Genomic DNA, 13826 nt, shown 5'->3' on the forward strand with positions numbered 1-13826 from the left:
GCGGAGTTTGGTGAATCTGCGGATGTGAATCTACAGGACCGCGTCACACCTGCTTTCTGCTCTAGTGCGCATGCGCTGCTGCGTCCCGGAAGTGTTGGTGCCGCCGGAGGAGTGTTGGATGTTTGTTTGTTTGTGTTTGTTTATATCTGTTTTCGCGGGGTTTTGTCCTCTGTGACGTCAGCTGAACCTTCCTGTCCACGTGTTCCCAGTCTCAGTGTTGTTGTGTGTTTTCTAACCAGCGCCTCCAGTGACCCAGTGACCCGGGCGGAAGCTGACCACATGTCCGGCTTCGACCTGGTCCCGGTGGACGGCGGGGCCCCGGTGCACCTGCCGCCGGGGGAGACGGTGCTGGGCAGGGGCCCCTTACTGGGAGTGAGTGTCCTCTGTGGTTTACTTTAACTGGGACATCAATGGATTGTGCGGTTCACCTAAAGGTCACATGTCACCTGTCCTACCTGGGTATGACCGGATTAACCCGTGTCAGTGTCACTTTGATATATTTACTTAACACATTTAAAACAACTTTGTTGACCAAAGTGCTTCACAAGTGTAATGGTACAACAACAGGGCAGTAAAACCTAAAAATAAAATATAAGATATACAATAAGATAAATAAAATCAGCTGAGATGAAAACGTACCCAACTCGAGGAGGACGCCTGGGACAACAGGCGTGTTGTTAGTAGTGATTTAAAGTGTGTTAAAGACGGAGCCGATCTCGTGAAGTGGAAGGTTCCACAGGTTTGGGCCGACCCCCTCTGGTTAGGAGCCTTGTCTGAGGTTTGTCGAGGAGCAGTTGAGTGTTTGATCTCAACCCTTGAAGGACCTGGGGTCAAATCTGATGTCGGCCCCCACGACACCCCCGCCCCACATTTACTGTCCGACAGGAACACGACAGGAACGTGTCAGGCAGGAACGTGTCAGGAACATGTCAGGAACGTGTCAGGAACATGTCAGGAACACGACAGGAACGTGTCAGGAACGTGTCAGGAACATGTCAGGTCTTCAGCTCATGGAGCTTCAAAAAACAAACAGTCAGTTGACAGAAAACGAATTTAAACTATTTAAATAGCAAAAGAATTGCTTTAATTACATTTTAATAAAGGTTTTAAAATGAATATTTTGTGTTTATATTTTTCACAGGACATTGAACATCACCATTAATATCGACTGTAACAGTCAACACGCTGATCTTTTCATTTTGTCCCTCAAACTAACATGTGCTGAAAGTGGTCTCCTGCTTTGTCTCCACGTTGTCCCAGGTCAGTGATCAGAGAGTGTCCAGACGTCACGGGCTGCTGCAGAACCTGAGCGGTCAGCTGCAGATCAAACCTGTGAGTGAAAAGAACTGAAACCGTCCCTCACTCGTTCATTCACACACTGATGGACCATCAGGGAGATTCAGTACTTCAAGTGCACGTGGACATGTGGAGTCAGGGATTAAACCCCCGACCTTGTGATTAGTGACCGACGGCTCCCGAAAGAGAAGCCAAATTGTCTAGATCGCCCCCTGGTGTCTATTTATACGATCTGAGATTCACACTCTCTTCATCAAGAGTTGCTCCAGGTTCATGAATCAGTTCAGGTTCACAGAGCTTCTCTTTCCGTCATTTGAGTCCACAAACACTTTTGGAGTCTTAGAAGTCAACTTTGTAGCAGCAGAATCCAATACAATTGAAGTAACTAGTAACCAAAGCTTCAGATGTAAAGTGTCCACAAGCCCCAACATTCATATTCAACTTGAAATGAGGACCTTTAAGCCTAAAAGTCCACCAGAAGTGGCTAAGCTAGCGGACGTTAGCACGTCTGACAGTCCGCGAATGCACCTCGTAGGAAGATATCGGAGAACTTTACCTAAAATGACAGAAACCATCTTTGAAAAACATTAATATAACGTCTACTTTGATGTTTTAGTTTGGTCCATGTCCCATCTGCTAACATGCAGGAAGCAGGGTTATGCTCTACACTGCAGCCAACCACCAGGGGGCGATCCAGATGATTTGGCTTCACTTTAGAGGAGCCGTCATGTCGTCCATCTTTATTTACAGTGTGTGCTCCTGACCAGTGTATTAAGTCTTTAACAGACGTCACATGTTTGATCCCTCACCTAACCCTTCAGCCCTTGGTGGACGTGAGCTGTGGTCATGAGTTAATCAACGTTATTTGCTTCATATCATTGAACAAACACAAACGTGTGATATAAAACATGTGATATAACAGAAAGAATAAAACATTTTGAATAATAGTTTCAGTTTGGACCCACCTGAAGTTCACTGGTTAATCCTCTGCTTCCATCTCTAGATGCACGTGAACCCGTGCTTCATTCAGTCGTCCCTCACTGACGACCCTCGACCTCTGAGAAGAGGTTCCTGGTTCCCTCTTCAGGACGGAGACTTGTTGTCTCTGCTGCCGGGGCAGTTCATCTACAAGGTGCTGGCTGTGGGCGCAGGAGAGCACACTCCCAGGTATTCACATGTCAGGAGAGATGTGAGAGGAGTCTCCTGCTCTGCACCGTGGGATCTCATATCTGTGTGCTCCGTGCTGACTCGTGTTTTATCTCTGAGTTCCTGGAACCTGTGATTGATTGATGTCAAATTCATACTGAGCAGCAGCAGAGTTTTCAAACTGTCCTTTTTAATTTGTCACTTCCTGTAGAAACAGTCAGACGTTTGAAGAAGAAAAAAAAGAAGAGGAGGAACGTCCCACTTCTCCTGAGCCAGATGTGGAGCCGCCTCGTCCAATCAGACTCGGCCGTGGACAGACTCCGCCTCACGAGGAGCCAACGTCGGCAGCTCTGTCCAATGAGGAGGAGGAGGAGGAGGAGGAGGGTCCCAGACGTTTACATCAGGTTCAATGACTCAAAACTAAATCACCAGAGAAGCAGGAAACTAGATCATGAATATTTAATCGTTTAGATGATTTAAAATTCAGCAGCGACTCGACTCCCGTTTCAAAAGCTCCTTCAAATGTGACCTTCTATCTAACGAAGGCTCCAACAGGCCGACGCCTCTCAGGCCAACATATGTATTATACATACATCGTTTACACGTTCAAACATCAGGCTTCTAATGGAACGGTTCACATGTTAAAAACCAAGAACCAATAAAACGTTCTCCTTGTGTCTAACTACAGCTCTGTTGCTAGGCGACAAGCTGCTGATGCAAATCACGTTAACCCTCTGAAGATCAGACGTCTCATTTCAGTTCAGAGCTGCTTCGATCTTTAAAGCAACACTGTAACAGTTACTGAACAACAGCGCCCCCTGCAGCCACATGTGGTGATTGATTCCGTTGGTCTCTTAGTGAAGAAGTGGTTTCATGTGTAGAAAAAACAAAGATAATCAGTTGACTGTGTCGTCCCTCTGGGTATTACCCATGATCCTCTGCTTCCTGAAGCTGAAGAGCTGCAGCTGTAACAAATCCACCAAACTCTGTTCAGAATTCTTCATGTTTCACAGTTTCCTGCTGAATATTGGAGATAAACTCTGGTTTTTAATAACTTCAGAGTGTTTTGAACTGATCTCAGTTCAGCTTCACTCTTCAGCTGGAGCTGGTTGTGACAGTTGAAGCTGACTCTCAGTCAGTTCTTCTCACAGGAGATGGAACCCACTCAGCAGAGTCACAGAGAACAGACGCTCAGGGAGAGAAGGAGGAAACTTTCTCATGTTCACACTAAACATCAGACTGATGATTTAATGTTAAAAACTGGACAGACAGGATCAGCACATTGTCCTGAGAAGCAAAACGAGCTCATGTCCTCTGACTTGTGATGTCATTTTCAGTCAACACATCGATTCTGACCTTTTTATCTCTTCGTCTTTTCTCATTCAACTGGATATTTTTCATCATGAATTCAATCCTCCGCTCACCACTCGTCGAGGGCTGATTCATATCACGAGTCTCTAAATGACATCTTTAAAGTCTCCAGTTACATAAATTCTAGGCTTTAAGTTTAAACAGTATTGATTCATTTTTGGATTATTTATTGGATTCATGGTTTATTGTGTAAAATGTCTGAAGGTTTCCCAGAGACTTAGATTTCAAAACTCAAATATATTAATGAATATAAACGATAATCAGTCAGTGGATGTGTCTGAACTGGAATCAGTGTACTCCAACCAATCACAGGCTGGAGCAAACCTGCAGGCGGCCAATCAGAGAGCTGTGTTTTCTCTTGTTTCACACAGGAAGACTTCACGCTTCCAAAGGAAGAGGAGGATGATCGCTGTGCTGTGCCTGTGATGAAGAAGAGAGTTTTACCTGCGTGGATGACGGCAGCTGTCGCTCCCATTTCGTCCTCCAGTCCCAAAGGTACCACCCCCGTGTCTGTCACATGACTGCAAAGAATCACAATCATCTGTGGTTGTTTGTCTCCACCAATCAGAGCAGCTTCAGTCTACCTAAAAGGTCACATGACCTTTGCCTAATCAATTAGTTCATCTTTGAGTCCAAGTGAACATTTGAACCGAATTGAAAGAAATTCCCTCGAGACGTTCGTCAGATAATGTGTTTACAAGACAGATGGAAGATTAGAAAATGAATGCCTCCAGCCACTAGATGTCACTGGTGCGGAAAAATCTTAAGTTCATCGATCAAGCTCCTTTTCTTTCTGAGCAGTTTTATTTTCACATGTAAAAATCGATGGAGCAGCAACAACCACCAGAAAACAACTGTGCCTCTGCACCAGCGACACCTAGTGGCCGGAGGCGTTATGTTCTCAGGTTGTTGTGAACACGGTGTCTCAAGAATACCTTGAGGGAATTTCTTCAAATTAGTTACGGTTAAAATCTTTTTGTTTATATAAAAACATTGATGTTAAATTTCTCTTCCGTCTCTTTTAGTTCAGTCGTCCGTTAAGAGAAGTAAAGCACCCAAATTGACCACGCCCACTGTAGCCCACTCACCGGAGGAGGCGGGGCTTAGTGAGGAGGGGGAGGAGCATCCTAGGAAGAGGAGGAGGAAGGTGAGTGATGAAGATTGAGTTCAAATGAATTCAGCTCGACTGCTCTACATTTTCATGTCCTGAATAAACGTCTCACGGTTGTTAGCCGTTAGCTTAGCATTTAGAAATAAACGTACAGACTTTACTCATTGATGTGGAAACTTTTAATGAATATTTGGAAAGTTAATGAATAATTTTACTAAAGTAAAATAAGAACCATTTTCCAGTTGCAGCTTCTCAGATGTAAAGATTTGCTGATTTTTATCATAAATGAATCTCTGTGATCTAAGTTTTTACTTCTCTGAAACAGCCTTATGTTTTCAGGTAGTTCCTCTGTCTCGGTCACTTGGACTCAAAAAGGAACTGGTCAAAAGTCCACGTGACCTCACTTAACCTCTTCAACGTGATGTCTCGGGCCTTTGAGAATTTCCTCCGATTTTGACCAGTTGTTACTTGGACTCTAAGATGAATTAATTAGATTCCATTGTAATGAATACTGTAAATATTTAGGTCTTCAGACCCGTGTGTTGATTTTTGTCGACTTTCAGGATGTTGCCACAGTCCGTCATCAGCGTGGCTCCAGCAGCACTGAGACCAGCGGCGAGTCTGACAGCGTCGCCATGGAGGTGGGAGAGGAGGGAAAAGGAGGAGAGACATCCACGGCGGTCACCACCGCCACGACACAGGCACCTGACGTCACTGAATCCAAGGAGGAGGACAGGAAGTCGAAAGAAGAACAGGGGACTAAACGATCCTCGTCTGTCTCTGCTCGGCTCAGAACGCCGTGTCCATTCGGGAAGGACTGCTACAGGTGAGTTCACCTCCACCTCCTCCTCCTCCTCCTCCTCCTCCTCCTCCTCCTCCGCAGCAGCAGCAGCAGCAGCAGCAGCAGCCGAACTTAAAAAGAGGAAGTTAAAGGATGACAACAAGCTTCATATATTATGTAAATGTGAGTCCCTACGTCTAGTGACTCGTCTACACAGCTGTTCCTGGTTGTTTCTCGCCAGCTTCTTTCGCGTCGCTTCTGGAGTTTCAGTCCGTTTCTCTCACAGAAGCTTCCACGCTTTTGAAAATCGAAGGTTTTCAGAGTAGCTAGAGACGATGGAGACGAGGCCTCCTGGAACGAGCTCCTAATTTCTTTGAGATAAATGTTTTTCACTTATTCTTTGTTGTATTTCATCATGTGACTGCAGACTTCATGTCCCACATTCAGGGACATTTTCAGATGACCTGCTGCTGGAATCTGTGTTTTTAGTTTCAGGATCAACTGTTTGTCTTTAAGACGACGCAGCTTGTGTGAGAGACTGAAAACCTCTTATCCACACGTTTGTTTCTCCAGGAAGAACCCCGTTCATTTCCAGGAGTGCAGTCACCCCGGTGACAGTGACTTCGAGGAGGAGGAGGAGGAGAACGAGGAGGAGGTGGACCGACCCGAGTGCCCCTACGGCACAGACTGCTACAGGTCAGACATCGCAGCGCTGTTGTTGTACCTGCCAGATGACAGGCATTGGTTGAAAGGCATGATGGGAAACCTGATGACCGGCCCACAGGGACCCACGCTGTTGCAGGCGGAGGTGCAGGCTGTCATCATGACTTTCCATGTTGACCACAGGGGGGCGTGACGCACATTCAGAGCATTTGGCTACTGTAAACGACCAATCAAAATCCACGACAGTTGATGTGACGTGACATTTTTACCAGACACTCGTGAACACGAGGAATCAAACTTGTGACGTCTGTTTCACTGCAGATTTGACGAGATGTAACAAGTTAATTCATGATCTTTAGCTGCTGGTTGGTGGATTTTGTTTGGACAGAGCTAGGCTAGCTGTTTCCACCTGTCTCCAGTCTTTAAGCTAAGCTAACTGTACGTGGTTTGGACTGACGCTGTCGCACCGTGGTGCCGCCAGCGCACGTCCTCACCATCTGTCAGCGTTTTCACAGAGCTACATAATTACTAATAATTATTATAATTGTGTCAAACAGCAGCTGTGGAGTAATTCAGGTCATGTTCTGTCTCTGTGTCACACACAGACACACACAGACACACACAGACACACACAGACACACACAGACACACACAGACACACACAGACAGACACACACAGACAGGATGTGACCACATACAGAAAGTTCCATTACACTGTCTATGTGAGTCTGATCATAATCTGTGGATAATCTCACTGTGTTTCTCTCACAGGAAAAATCCTCTTCACAGGAAAGAATACAAACACACAAAGAGAGCAGGTGAGCTGCTTTTACACGTCACATGTCACACGTCACACGTCACTACACATGTCACATCACACGTCACATCACACGTCACTACACATGTCACGTCACACGTCACACGTCACATGTCACACGTCACACGTCACATCACACGTCACTACACGCCACGCCACCACACGCCACTACACATGTCACGCCACACGCCACACGCCACCACACGCTACTACATGTCACGCCACACGCCACACGCCACATCACACGCCACTACACATGTCACGCCACACGCCACACGCCACCTCACGCCACTACACATGTCACGCCACACGCCACCACGCCACATGTCACGCCACCTCACACGCCACACGCCACGCCACCACACGCCACTACACATGTCACGCCACACGCCACACGCCACCACACGCCACTACACATGTCACGCTCACACGCCACACGCCACCACACGCCACTACACATGTCACGCCACACGTCACACGCCACACGCCACTACACACGCCACATCACACGCCACACGCCACTACACATGTCACGCCACACGCCACACGCCACCACACGCTACTACACATGTCACGCCACACGCCACACGCCACCACACGCCACTACACATGTCACGCCACACGCCACACGCCACACGCCACTACACACGCCACATCACACGCCACACGCCACTACACATGTCACGCCACACGTACACCACACGCCACTACACATGTCACGCCACACGCCACACGCCACTACACATGTCACGCCACCGCCACACGCCACCTCACACGTCACTACACATGTCACGTCACACGTCACACGTCACCTCACACGTCACTACACATGTCACGTCACACGTCACACGTCACACGTCACTACACGCCACATCACACGCCACACGCCACTACACATGTCACGCCACACGTCACACCACACGTCACTACACATGTCACGCCACACGCCACACGCCACTACACATGTCACGCCACACGCCACATCACCGCCACTACACATGTCACGTCACCGCACACGCCACCACACGCCACTACACATGTCACGTCACACGCCACACGTCACTACACACGTCACATCACACGTCACACGTCACGTCACAACATGTGTGTCTCTGCAGCTTTCAGCACATGATAAAAGTATGTGGACGCCTGAACACGGCTCAGTTGCTGATGAGTGAACCAGCTCATCAAAGATCGTAGAAATATTTTAGAACCTTACAGAATGTTCTGGTCACAGTTTCCTCACATAATGTCAACACGTCTCTGCAGCTCGATCACAAACTGTCCCCATGAAGAGCCCAGTCGATGACGAAGATGAAGACGAGTACGACGACAGCTTCATCGACGACGACAGCGAAGACGTGGGCCAAGACTCAGACTACATCCCTCCGGACTCGGATGACAGCAGCAAAGAGGACGTCAGACTGCAGAAAGAAGCTCAGGTGTTTCTGAAGAGGAGGAAGTAGAACCCAACTTCCTCCAGTTTTTTTCTTTGTGTCATTTTTCAGCCGTCAGACTATTAATGTGACGTCACGATGTAACAACACGAGGAGGAACTGTTACTGACAGGAAGTGTTAGCGACGCTTTGTGTTCACCGCTGGTCGTCGAGTCATGTGACTGATGAGGACCAATCAGGAAGAGAACGTGTCATCGTTTACTAAAGTCTCAGTTTCTGTTCAGACTCAAACACAAACCCAAGAGTAAAATAAAACAAGATTAGTTTACAGTCTCTGATTCAGAGGCTGGAAAACTCCACCAGGCGTAACCATAGCAACAGTGACGAGTTTTAACACTTACAAGTATCAGTGTGGACGGAGCCTGAGATGATCGTAACATCAAAAAATAAATAAATCAACTCTGAAACTGAAAAGATGTTTCACAAAAAGTTTTTATAGTGTGATAGAGAACAGAAGAGACAACTACACGTCTTAAAGTCCAATCGTCTTCAAAGACTGGGCTCGTGGAGCTGCTGAGAGAAAAGGTCTCTGATCGATCGTCCTCCTGGTTTAATAAACGCTCGTCAGGAACATGAGGCCGTCGGCACCTCGGTGTCGACTCCGCTGCCGCCTCTCGTCTGTTTGCTCACATCGTCCCACAACATTTCTGACTTCTTTCTTTCAAGTCGCGTCCTGTTGTCAACGTTTAAAACGAGCTGTACGCCGTGTCGTCATGGCAACCGAAAGCAAAACAACTGGTTGTAATGATTCCGGTTGAAAGAGAGAAAACACACTCACACACAGGTCATGTGGAAGGAACCATTTGAAATGGGACAGTCCAGTTACGCTGCTGTGATGAACTGAAACACCCGAGGGAGAAGGTAATCGATTCCTCAGTGCAATGAGTTCCGCTCTAGAGCACTAACAGAGTCCACACACTTCTGGCCACGTGTTGTATGCAGGAGTCATCCTGACTTTAGCAACCTGAGGTTCACCTACAGAGTTGACGTCAGGTTTCATCATGCAGCTCTGCTCTCACTGAAGACGAGTATCAGTCCTTCAACTCTTTGATTCTTATTATCAGCTGCTAAAGAAAGTTCAGGTGACTCGACCAATCACGAGTTAGTCTCAGCTCTCAATCATAACGTATCAGTGATATCTCTCAATATGTTATTATCATTTGTTCATTTCGGCTCCAGGGAACAGTTAACGTCATCAGTTTATACATAAATACACATCAGGTGTTTCGATCGTGAACAAAATCGTTTTCTGTTGCTGGACAGAAAAAATGGAGGCAATTCATTTAGTCTCCACGGTGGTTTAATATCAAGACACGTTTTTATATCATCAAATAACTGATTCAAACCAAACTGATCAGAAACACTTGAACAAACATCTGTGGGATAAGAACGACCTGAAATGCAACGTCTAGTTAGATCGTTTTGTTTGGTCCATGTCCCATCTGCTAACATGGAGGAGTTTATGATCGAAGATGAGTCTGAACTATGGCGTCCAGAACTGATCCTCAGAGCAATGCACTCTGGGAGGTCTTTATCTTGTACTTGAACTTTTTTAAATAAAGCAGTTTTTTTCACATCAGTGTCTCGTTTGTGCTGAAGAAGATTTTTACATCCAAACAAATAATGAACGGTCTCAGTGTTCGACCAATCAGCTTCGACATGCGGCCCTGACACATCTGGAACTGTTTTAATTCATGAAACTGTCCCACAGGAAGTTCATTCTACGAAATGAACTTTCTGTGTGACAGGTTTAGGTTCAGTCCCTGATTTTCTCCAAAGGTTCTTGTAGTTTCTGGTTCCTGTGGTGTGTCTCATTCCACAAGTTGTAGAGCTGCAGCTGATCCGTCGGATGTTTGAGCTCTACCTCAGCCGAGCCCCCTCTACGTCCTCCGTCACTCGGAGGGAGGACGTCCGTGCCTCCCCTTCCTCCACAGACTTGGCAGTCACGTAGGTCACCAGCCTCAGCGGGAACTTGCCTGCCTTCCTCAGGCGCTTGGTGTTGTTTCGGACACTCACGAAGCAGAGGGTGTTGATGACCCCGTTGCTCATGGCAATGCACTCAATGATGTAGAAGGCCACCAGGGAGTTCCTGTCCCTGGAGATGAGGGAGGGGTAAAAGTCCCGCAGCAGGGTGAAGCCGTAGTACGGCGCCCAGCAGAGGACGTAGGCGACCAGGACCAGAATCAGCATCACCACTGTCCTTCGACGCCTCTGGAGCCTCTTCCGGATCTGCTCCGTCTGAAAACCCGGAACGTCCTTAAACCACAGCTCCCTGGAGATCTGGATGTAGCAGACGACCATGACGGTCACGGGGCCCATGAACTCCAGGGCGAAGATGAGAAGGAAGTAGGAGCGGTAGAAAACCTGCTGGTCCACCGGCCAGATCTGAGCACAGAAGGTCTTGTGGGTGTCACCTTCCACATGTGGGTACGTTGTCTCAGAGGCCATGTAGGCGGAGGGGATGGAGATGAAGACGGGTACGATCCAGACTGTCAGGATCACACAGCACGCCGTCTGGTGCTTCATACGTGGCCTCAGAGGGTGGAGGATCGCCATGTACCTGCAGACAGAGCGAGTTCATGTGGGTCAGGACGATGAAGCAGGTTTCTCTCTTCTCTTCTGGTCTTGATGGTGGATCCTGATCGTGGACTATGATCACATCAAGACTGCTTGATATATAATATGTCTCCTCAGATACTCGACCATTACTGACAATAATCCATCAGTTCATTGACCTTCAGCTACAAAGTGTTTATTCTAATCAAAGCTGTAAATACTCTGATCTCTCTGATGTTCTCTGTTCCACGGGACATCTGTTCACTTGTGTCCGTCCTGGGAGACGGATCCTCACATGTGTCTCTGAGGTTTCTACCTTCTTTACCTGTTAAAGGTTTTAGTAGTTTGACTCTTGTTGAGGGTTAAGGACAGAGGACGTCTCACCTTGTTAAAGACCATGAGACAAACTGGGATTTGTGAATATGGGCTACACTAATATAATTTGATTGATTGAGTTGATACAGAGGTTGTGTTAATTTGTATTAGTTTTTTGTGTAGAATTCTCCCTCTGTTATTGTTTGATTTAAACAATGTAACGGGACGGGGGACAGACACAGTCTCTATGGGTTGTGGTTGTGTGACTGGTCCAGAGGGAGCGCAGAGAAGTGTGTAGCACTGCAGCTCTGCGTCCTGGTCCCACCTCTGGGTTGTCATTTAATACACTGGGTAATATTCCTAGATAAGAGAGCTGCTCCATCCCAAGTGGGAGGAACGCGTCTCTCCCAACAAGACCAGGTTTCCTCCAAAGAGTTTGCCAATTATCTACAAAGCCCGGAACCGTTTACAGGACAGCACCTGGACAGCCAGCGAGAGTCCGACATCGTTTTTGCGAAAGCACACACCGACTCCACATTAACTTTACTGACCTCCGACATACGAAGCCAGGAGTCGTTGCTGAATTACGATCTTACTGTATTTACGTTTATCTTTAGCCAGCAGCTGCAGTTTGGATCTGGCCCCTGCTTGCTCTGGCCCCTGCTTGCTCTGGCCCCTGCTTGCTCTGGCCCCTGCTTGCTCTGGCCCCTGCTTGCTCTGGCCCCTGCTCTGGCCCCTGCTTGCTCTGGCCCCTGCTTGCTCTGGCCCCTGCTTGCTCTGGCCCCTGCTTGCTCTGGCCCCTGCTCTGGCCCCTGCTTGCTCTGGCCCCTGCTTGCTCTGGCCCCTGCTTGCTCTGGCCCCTGCAGTTGACTGTGGTCGCTGGTGTCGCTGACCTCACGGTTCTCAGGACCGAGTCGCCAATGACCAGAGTTTGCTTCTCAACGGGTGCGTGGTTGAGTGGCGAGAATCAGTTTGAACCGTGAGCTGGTGGCTCTTTATTCGTGGGCTTTTTAAAGATAGCACCATGCCCCCTCCGGACAGTCCACACAGTCTACACAAAGTGTCCACAGTTCCAGAATCTAAACTCTGACCATATTCCTGCTCCCAGAGGATGAACCCCAGTGAACTGACCTGTCCACGGCGATTGCGAGCAGAGCGTTGGTGGACACGTAGAGTGACACAGTGCGCAGGTAGTTGGTGGCGGCGCAGAGCAGCAGGCCGTGGTCCCAGGACAGCTGCTTCACCACATAGTAATCCAGCAGGAAGGGACAGCACACCACGGCCACCAGCACGTCCGACACCGCCAGGTTGGCGATCAGCAGGTTGGTCAGGTTTCTGAGCTGCTTGTAGCGAGCGAGGCTAAAGATGAAAAGACAGTTTCCGACTCCGCAGACCAGCATGATGCCCACCAGCACCACGGCGATGACCACGGTGGCCACGAAGAAGGCTCGGCCCTGCGTGGTGTCCGGGATCTCGTCCAGAGGAACCGCATAGTCCAGACCGCCATCAACCAGGAAGTAGTCAGATGACGCCGAGCTGCTGTTGGTGGGGGCGTCCATTTTGGATCAGGTCAACATGTTCAGAATCTGTAGACGTCAAGAAAATAAAGATTTTATCCCCAGTCAAGGATCCGGATATGGATTAAAGGTGACCCCCTTTAATGGACTGTTTGGTGGTTAAGACTTGGTTTTAGGGTTAGAATTAGGTTTAGGTTAAGAGTTAGACATTTACTTTGGAGGGTTAGGGTAATCAATCAAATTGTATTAGTATAGCCCATATTCACAAATCCCAGTTTGTGGGACAAGGTGAGACATCCCTAACCCTCAGAGACACATGTGAGGATCCGTCTCCCAGGACGGACACAAGTGAACAGATGTCACGTGGAACAGAGAACATCAGAGAGATCAGCCATCGTCCACAATCATGATCCACTGCCGCCATCAGGATCCACCATCAAGATCAGGATCCACCATCAGCTGCCACCTCGATCGTGGTCCACCACCACTATCAGATGCCAACACGATACAGGATCCACCATTATTATCACGATCTCTGATTCTCGATCCACCATCATAATCCACGATGTGGATCTGCGGACGATAAGGCAAAGGGACTCCGGGGAAGAAGTCCAGTCAGTAACATGTGTTGATGAGATATTAATTTCTTAGATGTGATGAGGATGGAGAAGAGGAAGGAGAAGCTGGGAAGAGAAGCTCCGTGTGTCATGTGTCCCCCGACCTTCTAGACCTATAGCAGCAGAACTAAGATCAGGTCTAAGACAAACCTGGACCGGCTCTAACTATAAGCTTTATC

General features: G+C 48.0%; 2 protein-coding genes across 4 annotated transcripts; one reads left to right on the plus strand and one right to left on the minus strand.

The window, feature by feature from the left end:
- Nucleotides 1-39: 39 nt before the first annotated feature.
- Nucleotides 40-10216, plus strand: aplf (aprataxin and PNKP like factor). Of its 3 annotated transcripts, none has more exons than XM_035180191.2 (11): nt 40-120; nt 240-372; nt 1255-1332; nt 2300-2463; nt 2654-2846; nt 4185-4308; nt 4839-4960; nt 5488-5750; nt 6279-6401; nt 7140-7186; nt 8455-10216. In XM_035180191.2, the coding sequence occupies exons 1-11, from the start codon at nt 71-73 to the stop codon at nt 8649-8651; spliced, it is 1494 nt and encodes a 497-aa protein (XP_035036082.1). In that variant the 5' UTR covers nt 40-70; the 3' UTR covers nt 8652-10216. The 3 variants fall into 3 exon arrangements, with proteins under 3 accessions (XP_035036082.1, XP_035036090.1, XP_047200046.1); XM_035180199.2 differs by having other exon boundaries at nt 1261-1332; XM_047344090.1 differs by having other exon boundaries at nt 6283-6401; nt 8455-8627.
- A 124-nt stretch (nt 10217-10340) lies between these two features.
- Nucleotides 10341-13272, minus strand: prokr1a (prokineticin receptor 1a). Its single transcript, XM_035180213.1, has 2 exons — nt 12645-13272; nt 10341-11202 (listed from the first exon to the last, which is right to left on the minus strand). Exons 1-2 carry the CDS (start codon nt 13070-13072, stop codon nt 10503-10505), a joined length of 1128 nt encoding a protein of 375 aa, XP_035036104.1. The 5' UTR covers nt 13073-13272; the 3' UTR covers nt 10341-10502.
- Between the last annotated feature and the right edge of the window lie 554 nt (nt 13273-13826).

Source organism: Hippoglossus stenolepis, chromosome 2 (assembly GCF_022539355.2).
Source record: "Hippoglossus stenolepis isolate QCI-W04-F060 chromosome 2, HSTE1.2, whole genome shotgun sequence".
NCBI lineage: Eukaryota > Metazoa > Chordata > Actinopteri > Pleuronectiformes > Pleuronectidae > Hippoglossus > Hippoglossus stenolepis.